Source organism: Gadus chalcogrammus, chromosome 20, assembly GCF_026213295.1.
Source record: "Gadus chalcogrammus isolate NIFS_2021 chromosome 20, NIFS_Gcha_1.0, whole genome shotgun sequence".
Classification (NCBI taxonomy): domain Eukaryota; kingdom Metazoa; phylum Chordata; class Actinopteri; order Gadiformes; family Gadidae; genus Gadus; species Gadus chalcogrammus.
In genome coordinates, this window is record NC_079431.1 from 8770645 (window position 1) to 8790112 (window position 19468).

General features: G+C 43.8%; 1 protein-coding gene across 3 annotated transcripts; it reads right to left on the reverse strand.

Moving 5' to 3' along the window:
- Window positions 1-1431: 1431 nt before the first annotated feature.
- Window positions 1432-19282, reverse strand: lypd6b (LY6/PLAUR domain containing 6B). Of its 3 annotated transcripts, none has more exons than XM_056580116.1 (6): window positions 5678-6869; window positions 4255-4366; window positions 3792-3948; window positions 3520-3618; window positions 3262-3395; window positions 1432-2925 (listed from the first exon to the last, which is right to left on the reverse strand). In XM_056580116.1, exons 3-6 carry the CDS (start codon window positions 3913-3915, stop codon window positions 2752-2754), a joined length of 531 nt encoding a protein of 176 aa, XP_056436091.1. In that variant the 5' UTR covers window positions 3916-3948; window positions 4255-4366; window positions 5678-6869; the 3' UTR covers window positions 1432-2751. The 3 variants fall into 3 exon arrangements, with proteins under 3 accessions (XP_056436091.1, XP_056436090.1, XP_056436089.1); XM_056580114.1 differs by lacking the exons at window positions 4255-4366; window positions 5678-6869 and adding exons at window positions 16722-16832; window positions 19118-19282 and having other exon boundaries at window positions 1433-2925; XM_056580115.1 differs by lacking the exon at window positions 4255-4366.
- Window positions 19283-19468: the final 186 nt, after the last annotated feature.

Genomic DNA, 19468 nt, shown 5'->3' on the forward strand with positions numbered 1-19468 from the left:
AGCCAATTAGCACAAAGAACTCTGGCCCACGTACCGGAATGTTAATCTCTGATTGGTTGTTTCTCTGTCAACAGGGCGGTACTATTACCTGCAACAGCTCTTTGTTCAGGGGTGCCCAGCAGAGATGAATTAGCTACAACACTGCTAGAGCCCCAAGTCAACACCATTATCTGATATGAGAGGCAATCAATTATTTATAGGCAGAACACTGTTACAGTCTTATTTCTAGTCTGATTCAATGAATGGCTTGAGATGGCATAAACAACTATGCACAACTACCCCAAATGCGGTTTAAATGCACAATAGCAATTGAGGTGGAATGAATGGGTGAATAGTGTTATATGAACGTTAGAATCTAATAAGAAGAATCAAACACTATTGAATGTTCCGAATTCAATGATCCCAATTGTATTATTCTCCCTCAAACGGTATCTCGTCAAGAGGAACAGATGGCCTTCCCCCTATGGCTCCATGGAGTCTGCAAACATGGCGCTGTGGGCTTCAGGATGTGATTCTAATCTATAACTTTTTTATGAATATAATACGGATTCATGTTGTTGGTGTCTTGGAGAAGTCTGTGTTTGTTGACAGACTTAGGCTTTTACATGTCTATACGTGTATATGGGCGCACACACACACACACACACACACAACATTCTTCATTCACCCCTATATTTGACTGCCCTGTATCATCTCTACTAAGACAGAGTTGAAGAGAGAATGACTGACAGGATGGCCCCGCCCCCACGGCCTCCTGATAGGATGTGAGGGTCCGTTGTTTTGACAGCACACCTGGCTTAAACACCTTCCCGCCGGGTCGTGGAAAGGGAGGGTCCCGTATGCAGGTCTGTTAGGCTGAAGGCCCCTGCGTGCCACCACCTTTCAACATCACCCCCCTATCTTCAGAAGGCTCCTCTCTCTTTTCTGCGGTGATAAGGGTTTGTCCTTTTATTCTTTATTTTGCGAGGGTACAGCTTTCGATAAGATCCCTTGAGATAATAAACAATCTGCCTCACTAAGGTCTATTAGGTAAGTTGTCTTGTTTTCGCTTGTGAATTCCTAAATATTATAACATTATTCAGATCATAATTCAATATATTGAATCAGTATATCAATCAACTAATTTAAATTGGCATCCAGAGACCATATTAGCACTCGTGTTGTGTAGCCTATGCATTACTATTAACATTGAGTAAATCATTTTGTGGTATTGTATTTCCTTATGTTCCTTAGGGATGTACACCCTTTGAATGCTGTGTAATTGTAATTATTTCAAGTTATTTCAGTGCACACATTGAACAGAGATGGCAATGAGTGATTCATTTAATTACCAAAACATAGCTCCTGCAATGACTCACTAATTATTTGAGAGAGCTCTTTCTTAATTCAATGCTATAGGGGCATCTAAACTGCATTAGAGCAGAACTAATGAAAGCACCAATGCAATAAGCTTTATTTACTGGGCTGATTAGGACAGAGCCGGAAAAGGAGATGGATAGAGATAGATGACAGGAGTTGGGCGAGTTTTGAACTATGATGTTGCTGTGGATTTGAAATGGCACAGTGCTTGATCCATATAAAAACAAACTTCTTATATCCCATTTAGATTGCAGGCGTTGGTCAACAAATGTTCAAGTTTTTTCCTATTCAATTGTTTAGCCCAATTAACTCAAAGCACATTGTTTCACCCAGGTTTTTCAGACCATCTATTCTACAATTGACAATACTGAGTTGTTTTACTCTGCACGTTTTCCAATCATCTGTTATTTTCTTAAAGAATATTAACCATTATCCAACTCATTGTACATTATCATTACTTTTAAGTATAGTATATTAAGAAACACATCACACAGTTTATTAATCAATTGTATTTATATTCCTTACAAAAAGGTCTGATAGACCTACTTCAAATATACAATGTTCCGAACGAAAAGTGCAAATATGTTCAATTATATACACTGTATGTATAAAACTATCTGGCATAACATCATAAGTGCCAAATTCACTGGGTCACACAGAAAACACTGTCTCTCCATGGCCACGTGTTATTTCATGTCCGGCATAATGAATGTTTAAAGTGGTCTGTAATTCCATAAAGAAAAACATATCATTAACATTCCCCGGAACGTTAATAATCCCAGAGATTGTTTTGGGGATGCCTAAAACCCCCAAACCTGCTGGCAGCATTGTTGGGCAGCCTTCTAGCCAGGGTCTTAAGAAACACTCCATTCACTGTTCTATCAAGCTTGCTTAAAAGGCTTGGCTTGGCCATGTTGCCATTGTGTAGGCGTACACAACCAACTGCATCCAGAAAGAGTCCATTGTCTTCCAACTTCATGTTGAATAACTTCCACCTTGGCCAGATCTTCGGATTCCTCAAAGACGATTTCGATCCAAATTATACTTTGCAGTTTCATTCAGAACAATATGGCAGCGTTATGGTAGCAAATGCGTGGGAGGACATCCGGTGACGGACCCATTTCTGAACGGGCCGTGCAGGCGACGCGTGGCAAAGGTCTGGCCATTCGGGTGAATGAGCAGTAGTGTGAGTTCTATCTCCCTTTTGTGTTTCGGCTGGAGGAGCCGGCTCGACCCCGGACATCGAGCGTCACGTTTTAATGAACTCTCCGTCATCTTTGGCATTTGCCTGGGAAACGCTGCCATATCGAATCAATGGAAGGTTCGTTTTGGTGCGTCTGCTGGCTCTCTCCCCAGACAAGATCCCCTGCCAAGTTCCAGGCTGCCACAGGGTCACAATATGAACTGTCCACACAACCCGAGGGTTAGAACCAGGGTCTTCCAGGGAGGGGTCGTCTGGCACGGCGCCGATCCGAGCGCTATTGCTCTCAGGGAGAACACGGCGTTGGTGTGATTGGTGGGAACCTCGACGTTGCAGATCATTCCCTCGCAGCAAGACACGCACTCCTGGTGGGTCGGTAAAGGGGAGACAGAATGTCAGACAAGAGGGTACATTTGCATGGATTGGGTCTTTAGTCTGGGATTTTATGTACAATGGTCAATATTATATTGTTTAAATAATGTAGAATATACTGGCAATAATGTCTATCTCAACTGTCTATAGTGGTACAATACATTTTTCACAGTAACGTTTCCACTATACTTTAATGGTTATGTCTTTTCATTTTTTAATACTCAGTACAGTCCTTTCTGTTTTGTATTTTGTACTCTCTACTGGGACAATCTAATTTCCTGTCGGGTATATGAAGAAGACCACCTTATCTGATCTGGTCCTGGACTCACCGTGTGCCCTGTCTCCTTGTGGTGCCTGCAGCCCGACTGGCGGCACTCCTCTTGTGCAGCGCATCTCTTTGTCACAAACTTGGTTTTTCCATGAGTGGAGTGGAAGTGGTGTACTGACATACAGAACTGAGTGTCTGATGAAGACAAACGAAATGGGAAAAACATTAAGCTTTGGGAAAACATGTATAATGACTCGATTCCCAACCAAGGAGACCATTGCAAGTCTTTTTGCCAAAAAATCAAGGGAGGAGATCCTACCTTCTGAACACCACTTGTCCTCAGCCCAGATGTTACAGTTGTAGTTGTCCCGCGCTCGCTCACAGGTGAAGCACTTAAAACTATTGGGGAATGGTGTGGCTGCAATACCAAAATAAATCTTAATTTAGAAAAGCTATAAGAGAGGTAGCAATAAGAGGGAAATCTTAATCGGTTGATGTTGTGGATCTGAAATGTTATAATGAGTATTTCTACTTCTGCTGACATTAATAACTGAACATTGAGCGATCTGTTTAGCTGCCATCGGGTCTTACCCTGAACTGGTGGTTTTATGTTGTAGAAGTTGACGCGATCGCTCTTCCCCACCGCGCTGCATATGGCCACTAGGGACAGGACTTGAACTGCGGTGATAGTTTGCAGAGCCATGGGTAAAGCCATGCTCTGCTAGCTGATGCAAGCACCTATAAAAACCTGAAGCAAAGAGTAAACAGACATCATTCAAATGATCCAATCACAATCTACAGACTGCCTCCAGGTCATACATATTGGAAATTCCAGACTCAATGATCTGGCACAAAGAAACGAAACAAAGCCGGAACTGACCCAAAAGCAGAAACAAAATCTCTTATTTTTTGGAGAGTTCTTTTTCTTTCACCTTGGGCTCACGTTACTCTAAATCTCTTAAGACACTTCAGTCTGTGGCTGAGAGCCGGGGTAAGACATCTCGGAGACTATAGACAAACCATTGTGTCCAATAGCACTACAGCCTGGACGTACCTGTTAGGACGGGGTCATCGCTCTCAATGCCAGGTCAGGACCTTTTGGAGTTTTCAGGGTGGCTCAGGTTGCTCTCAGGCTTGGGCCCGCCACCTCTGACCTTTTGGGTACCCTAATGTAAGGTGATTGAGCGGTCAGGTGGGCAGGTGACCGTCGGTAATTGCCTGAGTCAAGGAACCAGAACGCAGGCTCAACTGAACCCATACAAGATACGCCTAATACTTTGCAGTGGCTCATTAATAACCTGCTGCTCTGGGACTTACGTTTTTAAGAGGCAGACGCACTCCACCCCATGTTCTGGCTGTTTACAGACTCCCACTTCCTATGAAGATTTGAGGACTTTCCACAATTCAAATGAAACAGACCCCTAATAAATTAAACTAAAGCACTCAACAGAACTCAAGGCCTGTCGTGACTCGTGACCAATGCTGTGTCGATACAAATGACTGGGCATAAAATACTTATCTCTCATGCGTTTGCCAAGTCAACAGTCACCTGTTCCACCTCAGATAAAACACACTACGAGGGCCACACAAATCACAGCCAGTCATAGCCACTGACCCAACACACAAACAATATCTAAACCCAAAGCAAACAGCTCTTATCTCGCTGGGTCAGTCATCACCTTTTACCGCTAAAGCAAGCAGGAGAGCAGACGTGCATCAAACGCTAAATTAGCCACGCCGCGCGCCACTCAAAAGTCACTCTTTTTAAACCAACAAACCTTTTGGGCCCCGGCGGCATCCCAAGAGGTTAGGGTGTGTGTCATGTCTAGAGGCAGGGGGGGGGGGGTGCACAGGCCTGCTGCAGCTGAGCATGCGTAGGGGCTGGGTTGCAGCAGACTTCAAACTAGCTATGTTTAGTGCTTTTGGGTTGCCCCTCCCCCACCCATCTGAACTTGTTTTAAAGTTGTGTTTGAACAATGGCCACTGCGGCACAAACGTTTCGGGGGTAAACACAATAAGTATAAAAACGTTTTCTGTCATTGCGGCAAATAAACTAGGCGGTTAATGCTCAAGCGGTTGTCAGCGTTTAAATACTAAATTCAATGCAGCTTTTTACCCTGAGGTGGTGACTCATGTTAATAGTTAGTTCCTGGTGCCACTAGTGTGTTGATCCCAACTGTGCCTCTGTCTGGTTTGCATGACTTGAAAAATGTCATATCACATTACCTTGCATCCGAAACGTGAAGTAGTTATCTTGCAGACACGCGGGTGCATTTACACATGCACACAAACAAATACGTGCAGTAACTTGTGCAAGAGAAAATACCTTGTTTTCGTTTTTACAGTGTCTTAAGAATATGTTTGAGTGCCTTTTAAGCCAAATATATCCTAGAAGCTTCTATCCTATGTAATAGATAATACCACAACAAGATTACGTGGAAAAAACAAACATAAAAAAGACCCAAACTGTCACTCACCAAAATCCAATGTGAAGTTACGACCTAAAACGTAGATGGGAGGATATCCATTGCACAGAGCTGTGAGGGCTTAAAGTCTCCAAGTGAATGCTTTGTATTTATTGTCAGTGTCTTCAGGAGAGTGTTGCAGCACACTGGGGAGCACTCAGGTCAAGAGTGCATGCATGGATTGATTCCTAGTTAAAGTACTACGGGTCATTTCCTCAAGACCTCCCCCTTTCACCCCCAGGGGGTCCCAACACACACACACACACACACACACACCCCTCCTTAAATATATTAGAGCTACGTGATTGGTCAAGAGGTTGGGGCCACTATGTGAACTGCCACCGTCTAACAAGTCAGTGTGAGCGCGTTCCCTCACCTAGTTGGCAAAAACAAAAAAGCGGACTTTCCCATGTCACTATTCTCATACAGACACATGAGAAGACTCTCCAAGACATATGACTGTGTCCATGCCATTCACCATATTCTAACCCAGTAAGTAAATATCAAATTTGAGCCAATGACTTAATTTCTTATGCTGGTGATTCAAATCTTTAGGCAAATTTAAGATGGAAAAACAGATTAAAACGTCATTCCAGCAAAGATTACTTGAACGGCGCGACTCATATGACATAGGGCGACTCTCTCAGAGGAGAGTCCACGCAGCCCGGGGCTACAGGGCCATGTGAACGAGCACCGGCTTTATTTACCAAAGCCTGGAACCCTAGGCCGCTATCTGTAGTATTGACTCAGGTCACATGGGGAACAGGTCACACAAGGGAAGCCCCATCTGCCTTATCGCTTCATTTCTATCCCTGCGACGTGCCACCCAACACTTGAGATTAGCCATCAACGCGATTGTAGTATGTGTGTGTGGACTAATGTCCAGCTCGGGCCAGATCCTATATGATTAGTTTGTTACAAATATTAACATTTTCAATGCAAGAGTGTGGACAAAAGAGCCATGACACTATTTTTAAATCCATGCTATGATGAAGCTGGTAAGCCCATTCAATCAAGGAAAACAACTCATTCAAGTGACGCAAAGGCAGACTACAGTCTTCCTCTCTCTGTTCGCTTTGTGGGATTTCCATCTGGGAGGTGAAAGGAAGCGCCCTGTGAGGTCAAGTTCTCAGGGAAGAGGAAGGAAAGGCTTGGTCTGGGAAGAGGAAGAACCGACTCCAGGTATAATCCATTCTCCACATGAGTCAACTAAATCTCCCCAACCTCCCATCGCTCACCAATATATCTCCCCCCCCCCCCTTTGACTTCCGGGGATCATCAGCAATTCGAGTTTAGCACCTGACGCTCTGCCTTCTCTGATTCCCCAGCACTTCAGTGTGTGGCTTATACTTTCAATTTTGTTTTGCTTTCAGCGACATTAGCCTCAGCTGCATGATTAACTGTGCGTTTGAGCTGCTCCCAAAGGCACCCATACAGCACCGCGGTGTGCTGTTAAATAAATGCTAGGAGCTCACAGTGACAGGTCTCATTCAGTTATGGTTAGGTGTAATCTTAGCCATAACTAATGATGTAATCGGATAGGGTAGTACTCATTTACCAAGCCAACCAGAGACTCGCACAAGCTGGCTGAAGGCTAACTCTGTAAACGGAAAAGATATCGTCACAAGTCATGCTGGAATGCCAATCTCCAACAAAGTTGTATGGCTAATGCCATACATTTAAAAGAGGTGTTCTTCCAACGCAAAAAGGACGGTCTCTTAAACAGTTAAAAGAGAAGATACAACTTAAACTTTTTTTACACAGGCAGGACAACAAATGTTTGTCTTTTATTTACTTAATAATATGAAATATTACTATATAGTAATTCATTATTAACAACAAACTGCTTATAAAATATGTTGCGGAACAAAATAATAACCTAACAAAACAACCCCCTTTTGGAGACAAAGATTAGCTATCAGTAATGATATTCTATAAAACAAATCAAATAAAGATCTCACCACATCCATAGCTCTTTAAACCCCATGCATGCACTTGGCGGATTCGGGAGGGGAGTGTCAAGATCTATGCAGTAGGAATGCTAAATGTAGCAGACTATGGGCTGGATGAGAGAATGACTAGCACACTGGCATCCAAGCCGGAGCCAGGCGGAATGCAAACCCACCACATGAACTCCTGTGGTTTTCACCCCCAGGGCAGAGACAGGCATTCTCACATCATTTTGAGATCATGTGCTGACTTCACTGGGAATGGGAGGCTATTTGGCTTTCGTTTCCCACATTTTTCCAATAACTAAAGTTAAATTATTGTTAAAAAAACAATAAACTATCAAGTAATCTGTTGGTGTTAGACTTAACAAGGGCAGATCTGGAAGCTGACACAAACATACACAAATAGTTCTCTTACCAAGAGGTACACCTCAATGTTCCAGCTATTGTCAGTCTACCATCGCACCATACCTGTTTAGTATGCTATGGGCTATTCAAATGACAGATTTACAGCTTTGTTTGAGCCAGAGGTTCTCCTTGACTCTAGGAATGTGAGAGATCGAGAGAGAGACACTCATCCTTACACTCAGATACACACAAGTGGACAAAACACACTTAGCTAGAGCCAGTGATTCTATTGTTGGGCAGAAGATCAGCGAGGGTTGCCTCGTTGACCGTGACTCTTCAGAGGGGTCAAGTAGTGGGCTACAATTAGCTGTGGCTGGTTGCATCTGGTGGAGGTGGAGAGGAAGATCTTTCAGTCGGGATTTTGTACGGGACTCTCAGGAGGCTGGGGTTCGGTGTAGCGATAGTGCTGATTGTGCAAAAGAGTAAATGGAAAAACTCCAAGTCTGTGCATGTCTGACTATAAAAAATTAACATTGAGGGGAGGAGAAAAGAACATGGTAGACAGCAGTGGATCCTCAGCTTGATCAGCTATAAAACGGTGAGCAACGTACCCGACAACACGTCGACAAGCAGCTTGAGAGAGGAACACCTGGATGTGATGACACCATTCCGGCCAACCAGGTGGGTTTAAACCACACCGTTGGGGGACGGACACGACACGTCACAGGAGCCTGTCCACCAACTCCGAGACATGCGATTGGTTGGGAGCGCCGCATCAACTGCTACCCACAGGAATGCGCCAGCTATTTTGGATGCGCCGTTGGGACGCAGTGAGACAGCGGATCGGGTTACTGTTTGTTGTGAGGAAGGGAGCGTTCCGCGGGGCTGCCGGGCGGGGACGGCTCAAAGGGATGCCACGGACGCCTCTCCTGAAATAAAAGTCCCAACGGAGGCTGTACTTCAAACAAAGACAGAGGGTGGCTCGGGGAAACGGAGCGATGTTCCGCTGCCACGCAATGCCACTCAATCTGTGCCACTTAACGTTGAGGTGCCCGTCGGTACCGTGGCTCATGTTGAGTGCGTGTCGGTGTGTTTTGGGTTGTGTCACAGGAAGCGAGCGTAAATGTGCCAACGTGGGAGAACACAGCAAGGGGGCATGGGAATAAAGGAAACGTAATGAGCCATGGGAGTGTTTACCAAGGCAATTGGTCTTCACTAAAGACGTCTGTAGCAGGCTCTGCCTTCACACCTCCGACTACATGAAAGGGAAGCCGTAACCCTCAGGTACCATCAATAGCAGCGGGAAGATCTTCGGCTGTTGACTTCTTCGGCTCTCGCTGCCTTAGCAGAGCAGCCAACATGCTGTAAGAGCCATCCCACCCCTGGACGTCATCTGTTTGACATGCTGCCCTCTGGTAGATGCTACAGGTCCATCACGGATAAACCGACTTCAGAACCGCCTTCACCCCAGAGCCATAGGAACTCAACACTGTCAAAAGCTGACTTGGGGTGTACTAGTTAGCAATTATAGAACACTAAACAGATCTCTGCATCACAAGTGCATCGTTGTATGTATATATTTCTAACCACACTATTTGTATATAGGGACATTGCAATGCAACACAATTTTTTTATATAGGTTACAGCAAAGACATATATTATACTGTATATATTTAGCAAATTAAATGAGTTTAGTTTGAACTTTCTTGTATTCTTACTTGGCATTTGATATTGGTTGAATTCTCCGTAAGAATTGCTGCCATTCTCGCTGTACTCTGTGCCACGATAAAGGGAATCAAACTGTAGGCGTTGAAATACAAGGCATTTAACAGTGGTGAACTGTTAACGCCTTGTTTATTTGCCCAAACCACGAGGAGGGTCTGGTCTGTGTCGGCTTCAAACATAAACTGTAGGCATGTGCCTCTTTAACTGTCTCCGGGAGTCCGCTCTCTTCCTCTCCCACGCACACTAGATCCTCCTGGGCAGGAAGGAGGGCAGGAGAGGATGGACTGAGATGGTCGTAAAGTCGATAGTCCCCCGCTGGTCAAAGCCCGAGGCCTTTTCTTAGACTTTATTGCACTTTTATGAGCAGCCGGGCTCTTCTTCAACCTGTATGACAATGCCACTGTCAGAGCACAGGCACGCAAGTCGTAAAACCAAACTTCGAGGCCATATCTGTTTGAGGTACTGGCTTGTGTATTCAGCGGAGGAGTTGCTTGACAAGAAAGTCTAGGCTAATGGTGTCTGTCGTCACAGAGGAGCTCAATATGGACAGACCTCGGTTAATGCAGTCTAATAGTAGACTACAGGATGACTATATGACGAGATTGTATACGTTGGTCTGACAGGTGAAATACATGGAACACGGACGGGACGCGTCTCGTTGGCGGGGTGGAGCCGGGTTTTACCCGCAACGCAGACTGTGTCTTTGTGGCGTGGTTGTGCACCAGCTGTGGCTGTCTCAGGAAAACCACAGCTGGTAAACGTATTTATTTGAATCATTTTTAAACAGTGTTCTCTTTTTTTTCACTGTTCTATTGTTTTCGTTTCCGGTTTTAGGGTAGAAGAGCAGCACGTTAAGAGATAATATCAACCGGCCGTCATTTCATTCCATGTCCAAATGTATTCTGGCCATAACTTTTACACACACACGGAAAAATTTAAGTGAGAATCCACTAGTTAATACGATTTTGGGTTAGGCCTATATCTGTTCAGATGTGATCATGTGTGTCCGTATGTGCACCAATTTCCAACGGCAGATCTTTTTTTAAACAATAGCTGCTAGGTGTGACAAAGAATTCCTCTAGTGAATGGCCAGGAGCGATGCCAAGATCACTCAAGATTTTGAGAAATGCATGGTATGCCTTTAGTTGGTCCCGATTGCTTTAAGCCATTACCTTTGATCTCTTTGTTTTCTGCCTTTCACTCATATTCAGCTTAAACAGATCTATTTCAGCCAGAAAAGACTATAACGATCCAGACACAATGCGCAGTGCCGTTTCCTTGTGAGAACTTACTTTATAGTCAGTATCCGTGAATAAAGGAAGACATTATGTATATTACTACCCCTCCCCCTACTAGGTATTGGAATATGTATGCCATTTGACCAGATAGTTTTGTTCTTTGTCACATAAGGCTCTACGTGACAACAAGCAGCAGCTGGATTACTTATCTGACCAACTGCTCTCGATCTCTGAAACAAACGTTGGCACACTGCACAAGAATGTTCAGTTAGCTAGCATTCACTTTGCCCCACCAGTGGCCGCCCAGAAGTAATAACTGGTTCTCGCTACAATAAAGGCTGTAATCCCTCCAGCATGTTATCATCTACATTGTTTTGCAGTGACAGAAGCTGACTATGCATATATGAGAAGGCAGAGGAGAACAATGTGTTGCCCATTCATACGTCCCAGAGAAATGCTATTGTTGTATTAACAATGTTAACCCTTTCATTTCTAAGCAAGAACGCACAGATCTCTGGGTGCTTTAATAGAACAGTGAGGAGCAGTTATCTGGTGGTACCTTGGAAACATCTGTGGAAAAGAACAAGATGTACTCAGACACATATTGTAGTATGAACTAAATTCATAGTTTAGAAAAGTTATAGCCTTGTTCCATTGCATTTGTAGAATCATGAGACTTGACAGCCACATTGAAATGGACGATCCGTGCTTTTGGTCAATTGCTCAATTACAACCTTAGCTTTAACCACTGCAAAACTTTTATGATATGATCAAATGTATGGAATGCAAACCCATACAAACAGACAGCATTGATGTTCCTATTGGCAGAACCCTCAACCCCCAACTTTGAAAAATATCTGGTTACAGCTCTCTGATAGTTAAGTTTCCAGATTCCGCCCCTTCTTGTTTTGGGATTTTTTGTTTTGCTTTACTGATCGGCTTTGAGAGTTGCTGGCCTTTGGCAATACTGGGAAATGTTGGTCTCAAGTTAGTGGGTGGGCTATATAATAAAGTGTTTGTGTGTGCGTGCGTGTGTTGCATGCACAAAGCCAAGTGGCACTCCTCAAATGATATGGTGTGTGTAGTAACTCTTTAAGGCGTGCTTAAGATGTTTGGGTTGGTGAAGAGGCAGGAGAGACATTTAAGATAATGGCCGGTTGTTACCTTATCAAAGTGGGTAATTTTTACTTTGTAGTTTGCTCTTATAACAAGACTTGCTTTGCTAATGAATTTAACATCGGAAAGAGTTTAACATCTGACCTTTTTTTTATTAAAGCAATAAAACACCAGATTTATCTTTATCCTAAAGAAAAACAGTGTATAACGTATTCATTTAATTAGTAGTCATTCAATATAGATTTAAAAGTCTTCTTCGGTTTTGATCTGAATTACGCCTTAATTTCCACCGAGGTATAAACAACCCCCCAAAAACCCAAATTGAACCTAAATCTATAATTGAAAAGTTTGTTTTGCCAATCAAACCATAAAAAAAATCATATTGACTGACGAACGAAAGTCCACAGTGTGAATTAACCTTCTCTCTCGCCACACATAAAGCAGACGGTAATCAAAACAGAAACCAATCATTCCTTTGGCATTAACACATTGTTGAAGCAGCACACCTGCTAATTTTCCCACTGCATCCGTGTCTGCGGTGATACCCTTTGTCCAGGTCGCCATTTGCATTCACCCCTCAAGGCGGTGGCTCCCTGCGGAGATCTAGCCATCCGCCTTTAATACGCGGTCATTACACGGGGGCGAGAAGCTCGGGTCAGTTAAATTGACCGTCTGATTACGATGCGCCGCGTCCCCTTACTGCCCTGCCCCCTGCCTGCACTCCTGTTTCCAGCAGGGCCCTGGCCTGGAGGAGCCGAGCGGAGCCACACAACGGCTGTCTTTGTGCCACGTTAATGCCCCACGAAACCAAACCCTTTTCTTTTTTTTTTCTCCTCCTCCCCTTGCTCCCCCTACTACTACCTGCCAAGGCTGAGAGAGGGGGCTGGACGAGGCCACGGAGGAAAGCCATGCGCCGGTTCAGGTATCGCTAGCTAAACGGTTTACAGGTAACGCTAGTGGACGTAAGTAGATGAGTGGGGTTTTATTGAGGACCGCTTGTTATTATAAGTCTGACTGAGTTCTTGTTTTGGTTACCCTATCCTCGTACGCATTAGTTGGAAAATAACCATTTCACCATTGACCTATGACATTTTAGCACTACAGCATTGTTCAAAATCCCTCCAATTAAGGCGAAGCTTCCCATCCGAGAGCGACTATACCACGTCACTGCCCTCATGCCTACCAAGGGGTATTCATGCCATCCAGACTTTTAGCTTAGGGGACTAGTGGACAAACACTAAGACATGTTCACTCGTCTTGGCCCGTCACTTCAAACGGACACGTTGTTAGGACCTCAGATGGAGCGAGGATGTGTCTCTTTGTGCTTTGACAGCTTGACCCGAGTCATTTACGGGGAAAAAGGCTTACGCTCCTTGGATTTCAATTGGTTTCAAATGGCCAGCGAGCTACTCCACCCACCTCAGGTGTGGGGAACAGTGCATGCCTAACTACCCGCCTCTCAGCCTTAACAATACAGCTTGCACAGAGCAAGCTTAGAGTGTTAAGGTGAATAACCACCACAGCACACCTGCTAATCCATCTAAGGTAAAAAAGGTGGTTTTTCCCTGGGGATACAAAAACAAGTAAAAAGGGTTGAGGACTACACAAGACTTATTGAGTAGCCTCTAAAGAGGGAAGGATGTATAGGATAAAATACTGAATTAATTTATAATTTATGTTTTACAAATATTTGTTGGAGAATATTGAAGGAGTGAACACACTTTTAACGGGCAATAAAATGGTTAAATTATTAACAAGGGTTCAACCATGCAGATTCATTGTGATCTACATTCTTGTACCTTGTGTACACACAATACAATACACAGTAACCATGACGACATGGAAGGAGACGTCTTTCATTACCCAAACTAAACCATAGCCTTTACCCTTGACTCACTCACTCACATCTTTGTTTAAAGTTTAAAGCAAGCCGTTTTTCCCCAAGGCAGATCAGAACAAGAAACTGTTCTGACTTCCACGAAAGACGGCCTAACAATGTTGCATGTGGAATTGGGACATTGAAGCTGGTTATTTTCTTCATTACGTATAGTGCTTTCCCACTTCACATCAAAATGTCTTCAATCACATTTAATTATGGGGACAAAAAAGACAGGCCAAAGTTCCATGGTGGCATTAATGGGCCCGGTGTTTCTCTTTGGTCTGGGCTTTTCATCGACCTTGCTCCTCTGAGATTTAATCTTCTGAGATGATGAGAGATTAGGGTACTCTATCCCGCTCTGCTCTGGTTTGGGCCGCAGTTAAATAAAAAAACAACAACCCATGAGCTGTCCCACCTGGGACGCAGGCCAAGGTAAATGAGGAAGGACAGCTGCCTACTCAGAGTGGGCAGATAAATGTAATCCCACTCAGTTACATCGCTAGGGCAGGGCCAACGGGGTGAATGGCGGAATTTGATTGGACGGCGAACAAACAGATAACACTGGAGACAGACACACGCACACACACACACACACACACACACGCACACACACACACACACACACACACACACAACAATTGGAAGTTCAAATCACCCAGTTTAATAGCAAATACCATTTACTTCATAAGCAAATGAAGAAGGGGAACGTTTAAAAGAACAGACATATGTACAAAAGCTTTTTTTTTTTAAACCTGTCATTATATTAGTTATTCGAAAGGAAATTGCACAATAGGTCACTGGTGACCCACTCATCGAGGGACACAACAGGAATAGACAGAGGAAGTAATCTGTCGGACAGCCCCTGTGTCCCGGGCCTCCATACAGGGGACTTACCAGTTCTGGATGAGTGGGTAGCACCTACCCCTGGAATTAACAGGCTAACCTTCTGTTATCTGCTGATACGCCCACTTTCCTTTGCTGGGAAACGCATCACAGTGAAGCAGGCCATACAAGCATCGCTTAAGCTGCTGGACTAAACACAAACTACAATAGTGTTGTTTATATTATACCACTGAAAATACTTGGTAATAGCAAAGGGCTGAATAAAGCTAGGATCGGGATACATTCTATGATAACTAACTACAAAACATACCTCAGTGGGACTATAAAAGCTAGTGGGGTTGAACACAACAAGTGGAAGGGGCCGAAGGTAAGGTCCTGTGTGACATTGTAGTCACATTTCAAAGTCTCATGTCGCGTCCAACGGCTTGGTCAAGACTGAGGCTTGAGTTCCACCTGGTAATCCTTAGGTTCCATGGCAATAAGCAGAGTTTTAAGGGTTGTTTTTTGCCATGCAAGCGTCTTCGATGACATCGTTCAACATGTGACGTAACACCAGCCAAATTACACATGAAGGTACCTGTGTCCGGTTTAACAGCCTGGGCTGCTGACCCGTTTTATCATGTTAATCTAAGAGACAGTCTGAAAGCAATGAAACTGCCCTGTTTGAAATATCCTGCGCCACTAGAGAATCATCACATTTATTTATGTCTCCATAACAACAACATTTACAATGCTCATTGGGTGGTTTTCCCTAATGCTTTCCTTTCAACCACTATAGGATAAGTAATCACAAACTGAGTGTGCTTTCTAATCAGACAACGGTATTAAAGTAGTCATAAAGCCTACTATCTACAAAGTGGTGCCGTTTTTACGCGAACAAACGTTTTCTTATCTTCTGCCCGGGTCTAATATTTTTATCGGACTCTAATTCGTCCTTGCAGAGAAGGCCAGATTCAAAACAAACTCAAGAAACAAGGCTCTCTTGCTGCAGCAGTACTGGTGGTGCTGGTGTTTAAAAGTTAATTGGTAGTCTATGACCCCTCTCGAATTCCTTGGTAATTGCTTTGAGCTGGGTAGCCCTTGATGCAGTTGGTGAACCAGCAATGGTAAGAAAGCCCACTGAGACTGCATTTTAAATCAGCTGACAAAAGAAGCTGTAGCTTCAGCTGCACAGCTTCTTATGGAAAGAAGTTATGGCAGCAGTTCAGAGGCAAGAAGAAGCCCAATTTACAGCAAATAAAATCTACATGGACCCCATATTCATCTCTAAAATCATACTTGATATTGGTGCAGAAATTAACAAAGGTATTAACACAAATTAAAACAGAATACAAGTCAATTTGGGACATCTTGGAAAATATGATTGCATTTAAGTTCATACACAGTTCAGGTTATTAAATTTAACACGCTAAAAGTTGCAGCGTAATCGGGCTTGGTAAGTAAGAGTTATGAACATACATTACTCTTATCCACAACCAGTGTTGCCTTTATGAATCAGCACTAAAAGAGTCATCGATTGGCAGATTTAATATCTGCGCCCTCCCTGACTGTAAACATGCAAGCTCAGTCTCAACTCTCTGCCAAGACTATGGTTGATATACAAGATGTAGGACAAACAATCGCTACACTGCAATATGTCTGCGATTACACTCAACCAGACTCTCTCTCCCAAAAATATATATTTCTTTATATACTGTAACTTCATAACACCTAGAGCAAATGGTCAAATTGAAACCCATGTGTTTTTATATTTAAACGGTAAAAGTAGAACTCAAATATTGCTGCCTATTCTAGGGTGTGTGAGCATTCCTAATCTAGTTAAGTCAAGTTTCCATCTTTAGCTTAAAAGTTTCAGAAAGAGTTACAGTGGATTTAGGTAGGCTATGATTCAAATATAATATTGCCCCTTTGAAACTACCAATCAAATCTTGAATCAAAGTGTAGCTCTTGAATCATACCTATGGCACCTTTAACCCTTGGACGGTGCCCTTCCGCTGTCCGTCCAACTCGGCCCCAATAGCTTAAGCTATCACCTTCCCTCCTCGTCGACCTGGACGATGATGGCTGACCTGAGATAAGAAGAAAGGAACGGGACACAGACTCTAAATGAGTTGGGAGGGCAGATGATTACCCTCTGTGTGTGTGTGTGTGTGTGTGTGTGTGTGTGTGTGTGTGTGTGTGTGTGTGTGTGTGTGTGTGTGTGTGTGTGTGTGTGTGTGTGTGTGTGTGTGTGTGTGTGTGTGTGTGTGTGTGTGTGTGCGTTATGAATGAAGTCGCCTGTTGGAGAGGACATTGATCAGTGGCCGGATTATGAATCTACAGAGCTCATGTGTTTTAAGGAGTATAAGTAGGGTTGATTTGTTATTTAGGTAATGGATCAGGGCCCCGTTTCCCGATAACGATGGATCCACGCTCGTACGATCATTCTCACGATGGATCTTGCGATCCATCGTCAATTTCTTTGGAGCGTTTCCCGAAACTCCTCTTAACGTGAACGCGCATTCGCTGCACTCACGACGTCGTAGGATTGTAACTGTCTACTGACACGGTGCTGAAATGGGCTCCGTAGGAGGGGGAGACGCAGGAATGTCGCAGGAAAATTGTGTTAAAAAGGGTTAAAATATATCCCCATCAAGGACAACAGCAGAGTATCCTACGAAAAAAATAGACTGCAATTATATGAATGCTAAAGACATTAAAACACAATTGATTAGGCTTAAACCGACATATCAGTCCTAGGATATCAGTTAGGATATCAGTCCTAATCCTGAATGCACTGTGCGTTTCACGGCATTTTCCCCCCTTAAATAATTCCTCTTCACACCTGTGAATAACCCGGGAGACGTCCATGATGAGGAATACAACGAAGCCCACCGTCTGGCCCGGTGCATCGTTGAGCGCACGATCGGGAGGTGGAAGTGGCGCTTTAGATGCCTTCACAAGTCAGGCGGAGGGCTCCAGTTTTCTCCGGCCAAGTCATGCGCCGTGATATGTGTGACGGCTATGTTGCACAACATTGCAGCTAAGGCTGGGGTGGCATTGCTTGAACCGGAGGACGTTGAGGACGATGACGATGAGGAAGATCGGTGTGAGGACGGCCTCCCTCATAGCTACGCGGCTGGTTTTCATGCGCGTCGAATAGTGATTGAGATTTTTTTTTAACCCCCTCCACCCTCCCTCATGTCACTAAACATTCCCGTCAACGTGACCAATCCCCACCATATCCCAGCCTTTTGCCTGCTCCTTTGCTTGTTTTTTTATAAAAAATTGTATTTCTTTATTTTCTTATTTTTTTTAATTTCTTTTATTTCGTTATTTTTTATTTTTTTTAATTTGTTTAATTTAATTTATTTTTTACATTATTTTATGCTACGTTTTATGAGTAGCCTATGTCAGTCTGCACAAATCCCCCCACTTTCTCTCACACATTTTGAGTGCCCTGCCTGCGCAAACATTTTCTGGACTGTCCCGTTTTATTTTGGCCATTTGAACATCTTTATTCATAAATTAATTAATAATCTTTATTAATTACCAAACTAAGAACATAAAGGCGCAATGCGTTTTAATAAAACGCATCCAATAGACGGAATGTCCGATGGTGTCGCCACTGAGGCTATAGCTGACGATGCTCTTAGCGTCCTACGAGTACCTACGAGCACCCCTGGAGTACTCGTTAGCTACGAGCGTTTTCAAGACGTTCGTTCCCCACGATGCTTTCGGGAAACGCGGTGAAAACTCTACGATGCCCTTTCGACGCACTTCACGATCCACTTAGGCTAACGACGCTTTCGGGAAACGGGGCCCAGGCCTCTGGGCTGAGGGAGACCCTCAGGTTTATGGGACATAAGCCATCTGTATTTTGTACAGCAACAGCACTGATATTTACTGGGTAAAGTTGTGTCCACCTATAGCTGTGGAGTGATACGTTTCCACTATTCTCTATGAGGGGTCAAATAGATACAAAAGGTATCGTTGCAAACCGCAGACAATAACAGTACGTCATCCTAAATACATGCATAGCGAGCACAAAACAAACCAAACGCTACCGCTGAAACATTAGCGGGGTTCTCACATCGTTATTGTTCATCATGACAACTCTGGCAATAATAACGATTTGGCGGCATGTGGATATTCGCGGCATTTGCGTCATTGGACACTGCCCAATAAGCTTGCTAAAGCGCGTACGCATGTCCAAGCTTAGACGTCAATGAAGCGTCAACATATTTAATACAGAAACAAATGACATACATGCGTTGACATCATTGTTGGAGCAGATTAGACTACTTCTAAAGAGTGCGTCAGTGACATGAATAAGCAGGGTTCCGCTTGGTTCCGATACACTACACGAGCTTACCTCTGTGTGCTCTTGTAGTAAGCCAGGAGCTCGGCGGCTATCGTCACGCTGATCTTCGTGGATCTGCGTCCTCGTTCCGGTACCTGGGCACCTGAGAGCAGCAGGCAGCAGACAGGCCGCGGAGGAAAGTACGAAGAGGCGGAGACTTGCCAATAGCGGGCGGGGCTAGGCGTCCAGATTTCCAAATATTAAAAAAGTCACGTGTAGCCTTTTTAAAAAATCCCCTATTTACATACATGAAAATAATAATATACGTGCTATAACATACAATTATTTCCAGTTGTGGGTCCGATTCGTTCCTATAGTTTGATATAGTTATTGGGACTATATTTATTTATATGTATTATTCTT

Coding starts and splice junctions, on each gene's coding strand:
- lypd6b (XM_056580115.1), bottom strand. CDS start 3,915: ATGGCTTTACCCATGGCTCTGCAAACTATCACCGCAGTTCAAGTCCTG. Junction 3,619..3,791: donor CATAAAACCACCAGTTCAGG/GTAAGACCCGAT, acceptor TTGGTATTGCAG/CCACACCATTCCCCAATAGT. Junction 3,396..3,519: donor GGACAAGTGGTGTTCAGAAG/GTAGGATCTCCT, acceptor TGTCTTCATCAG/ACACTCAGTTCTGTATGTCA.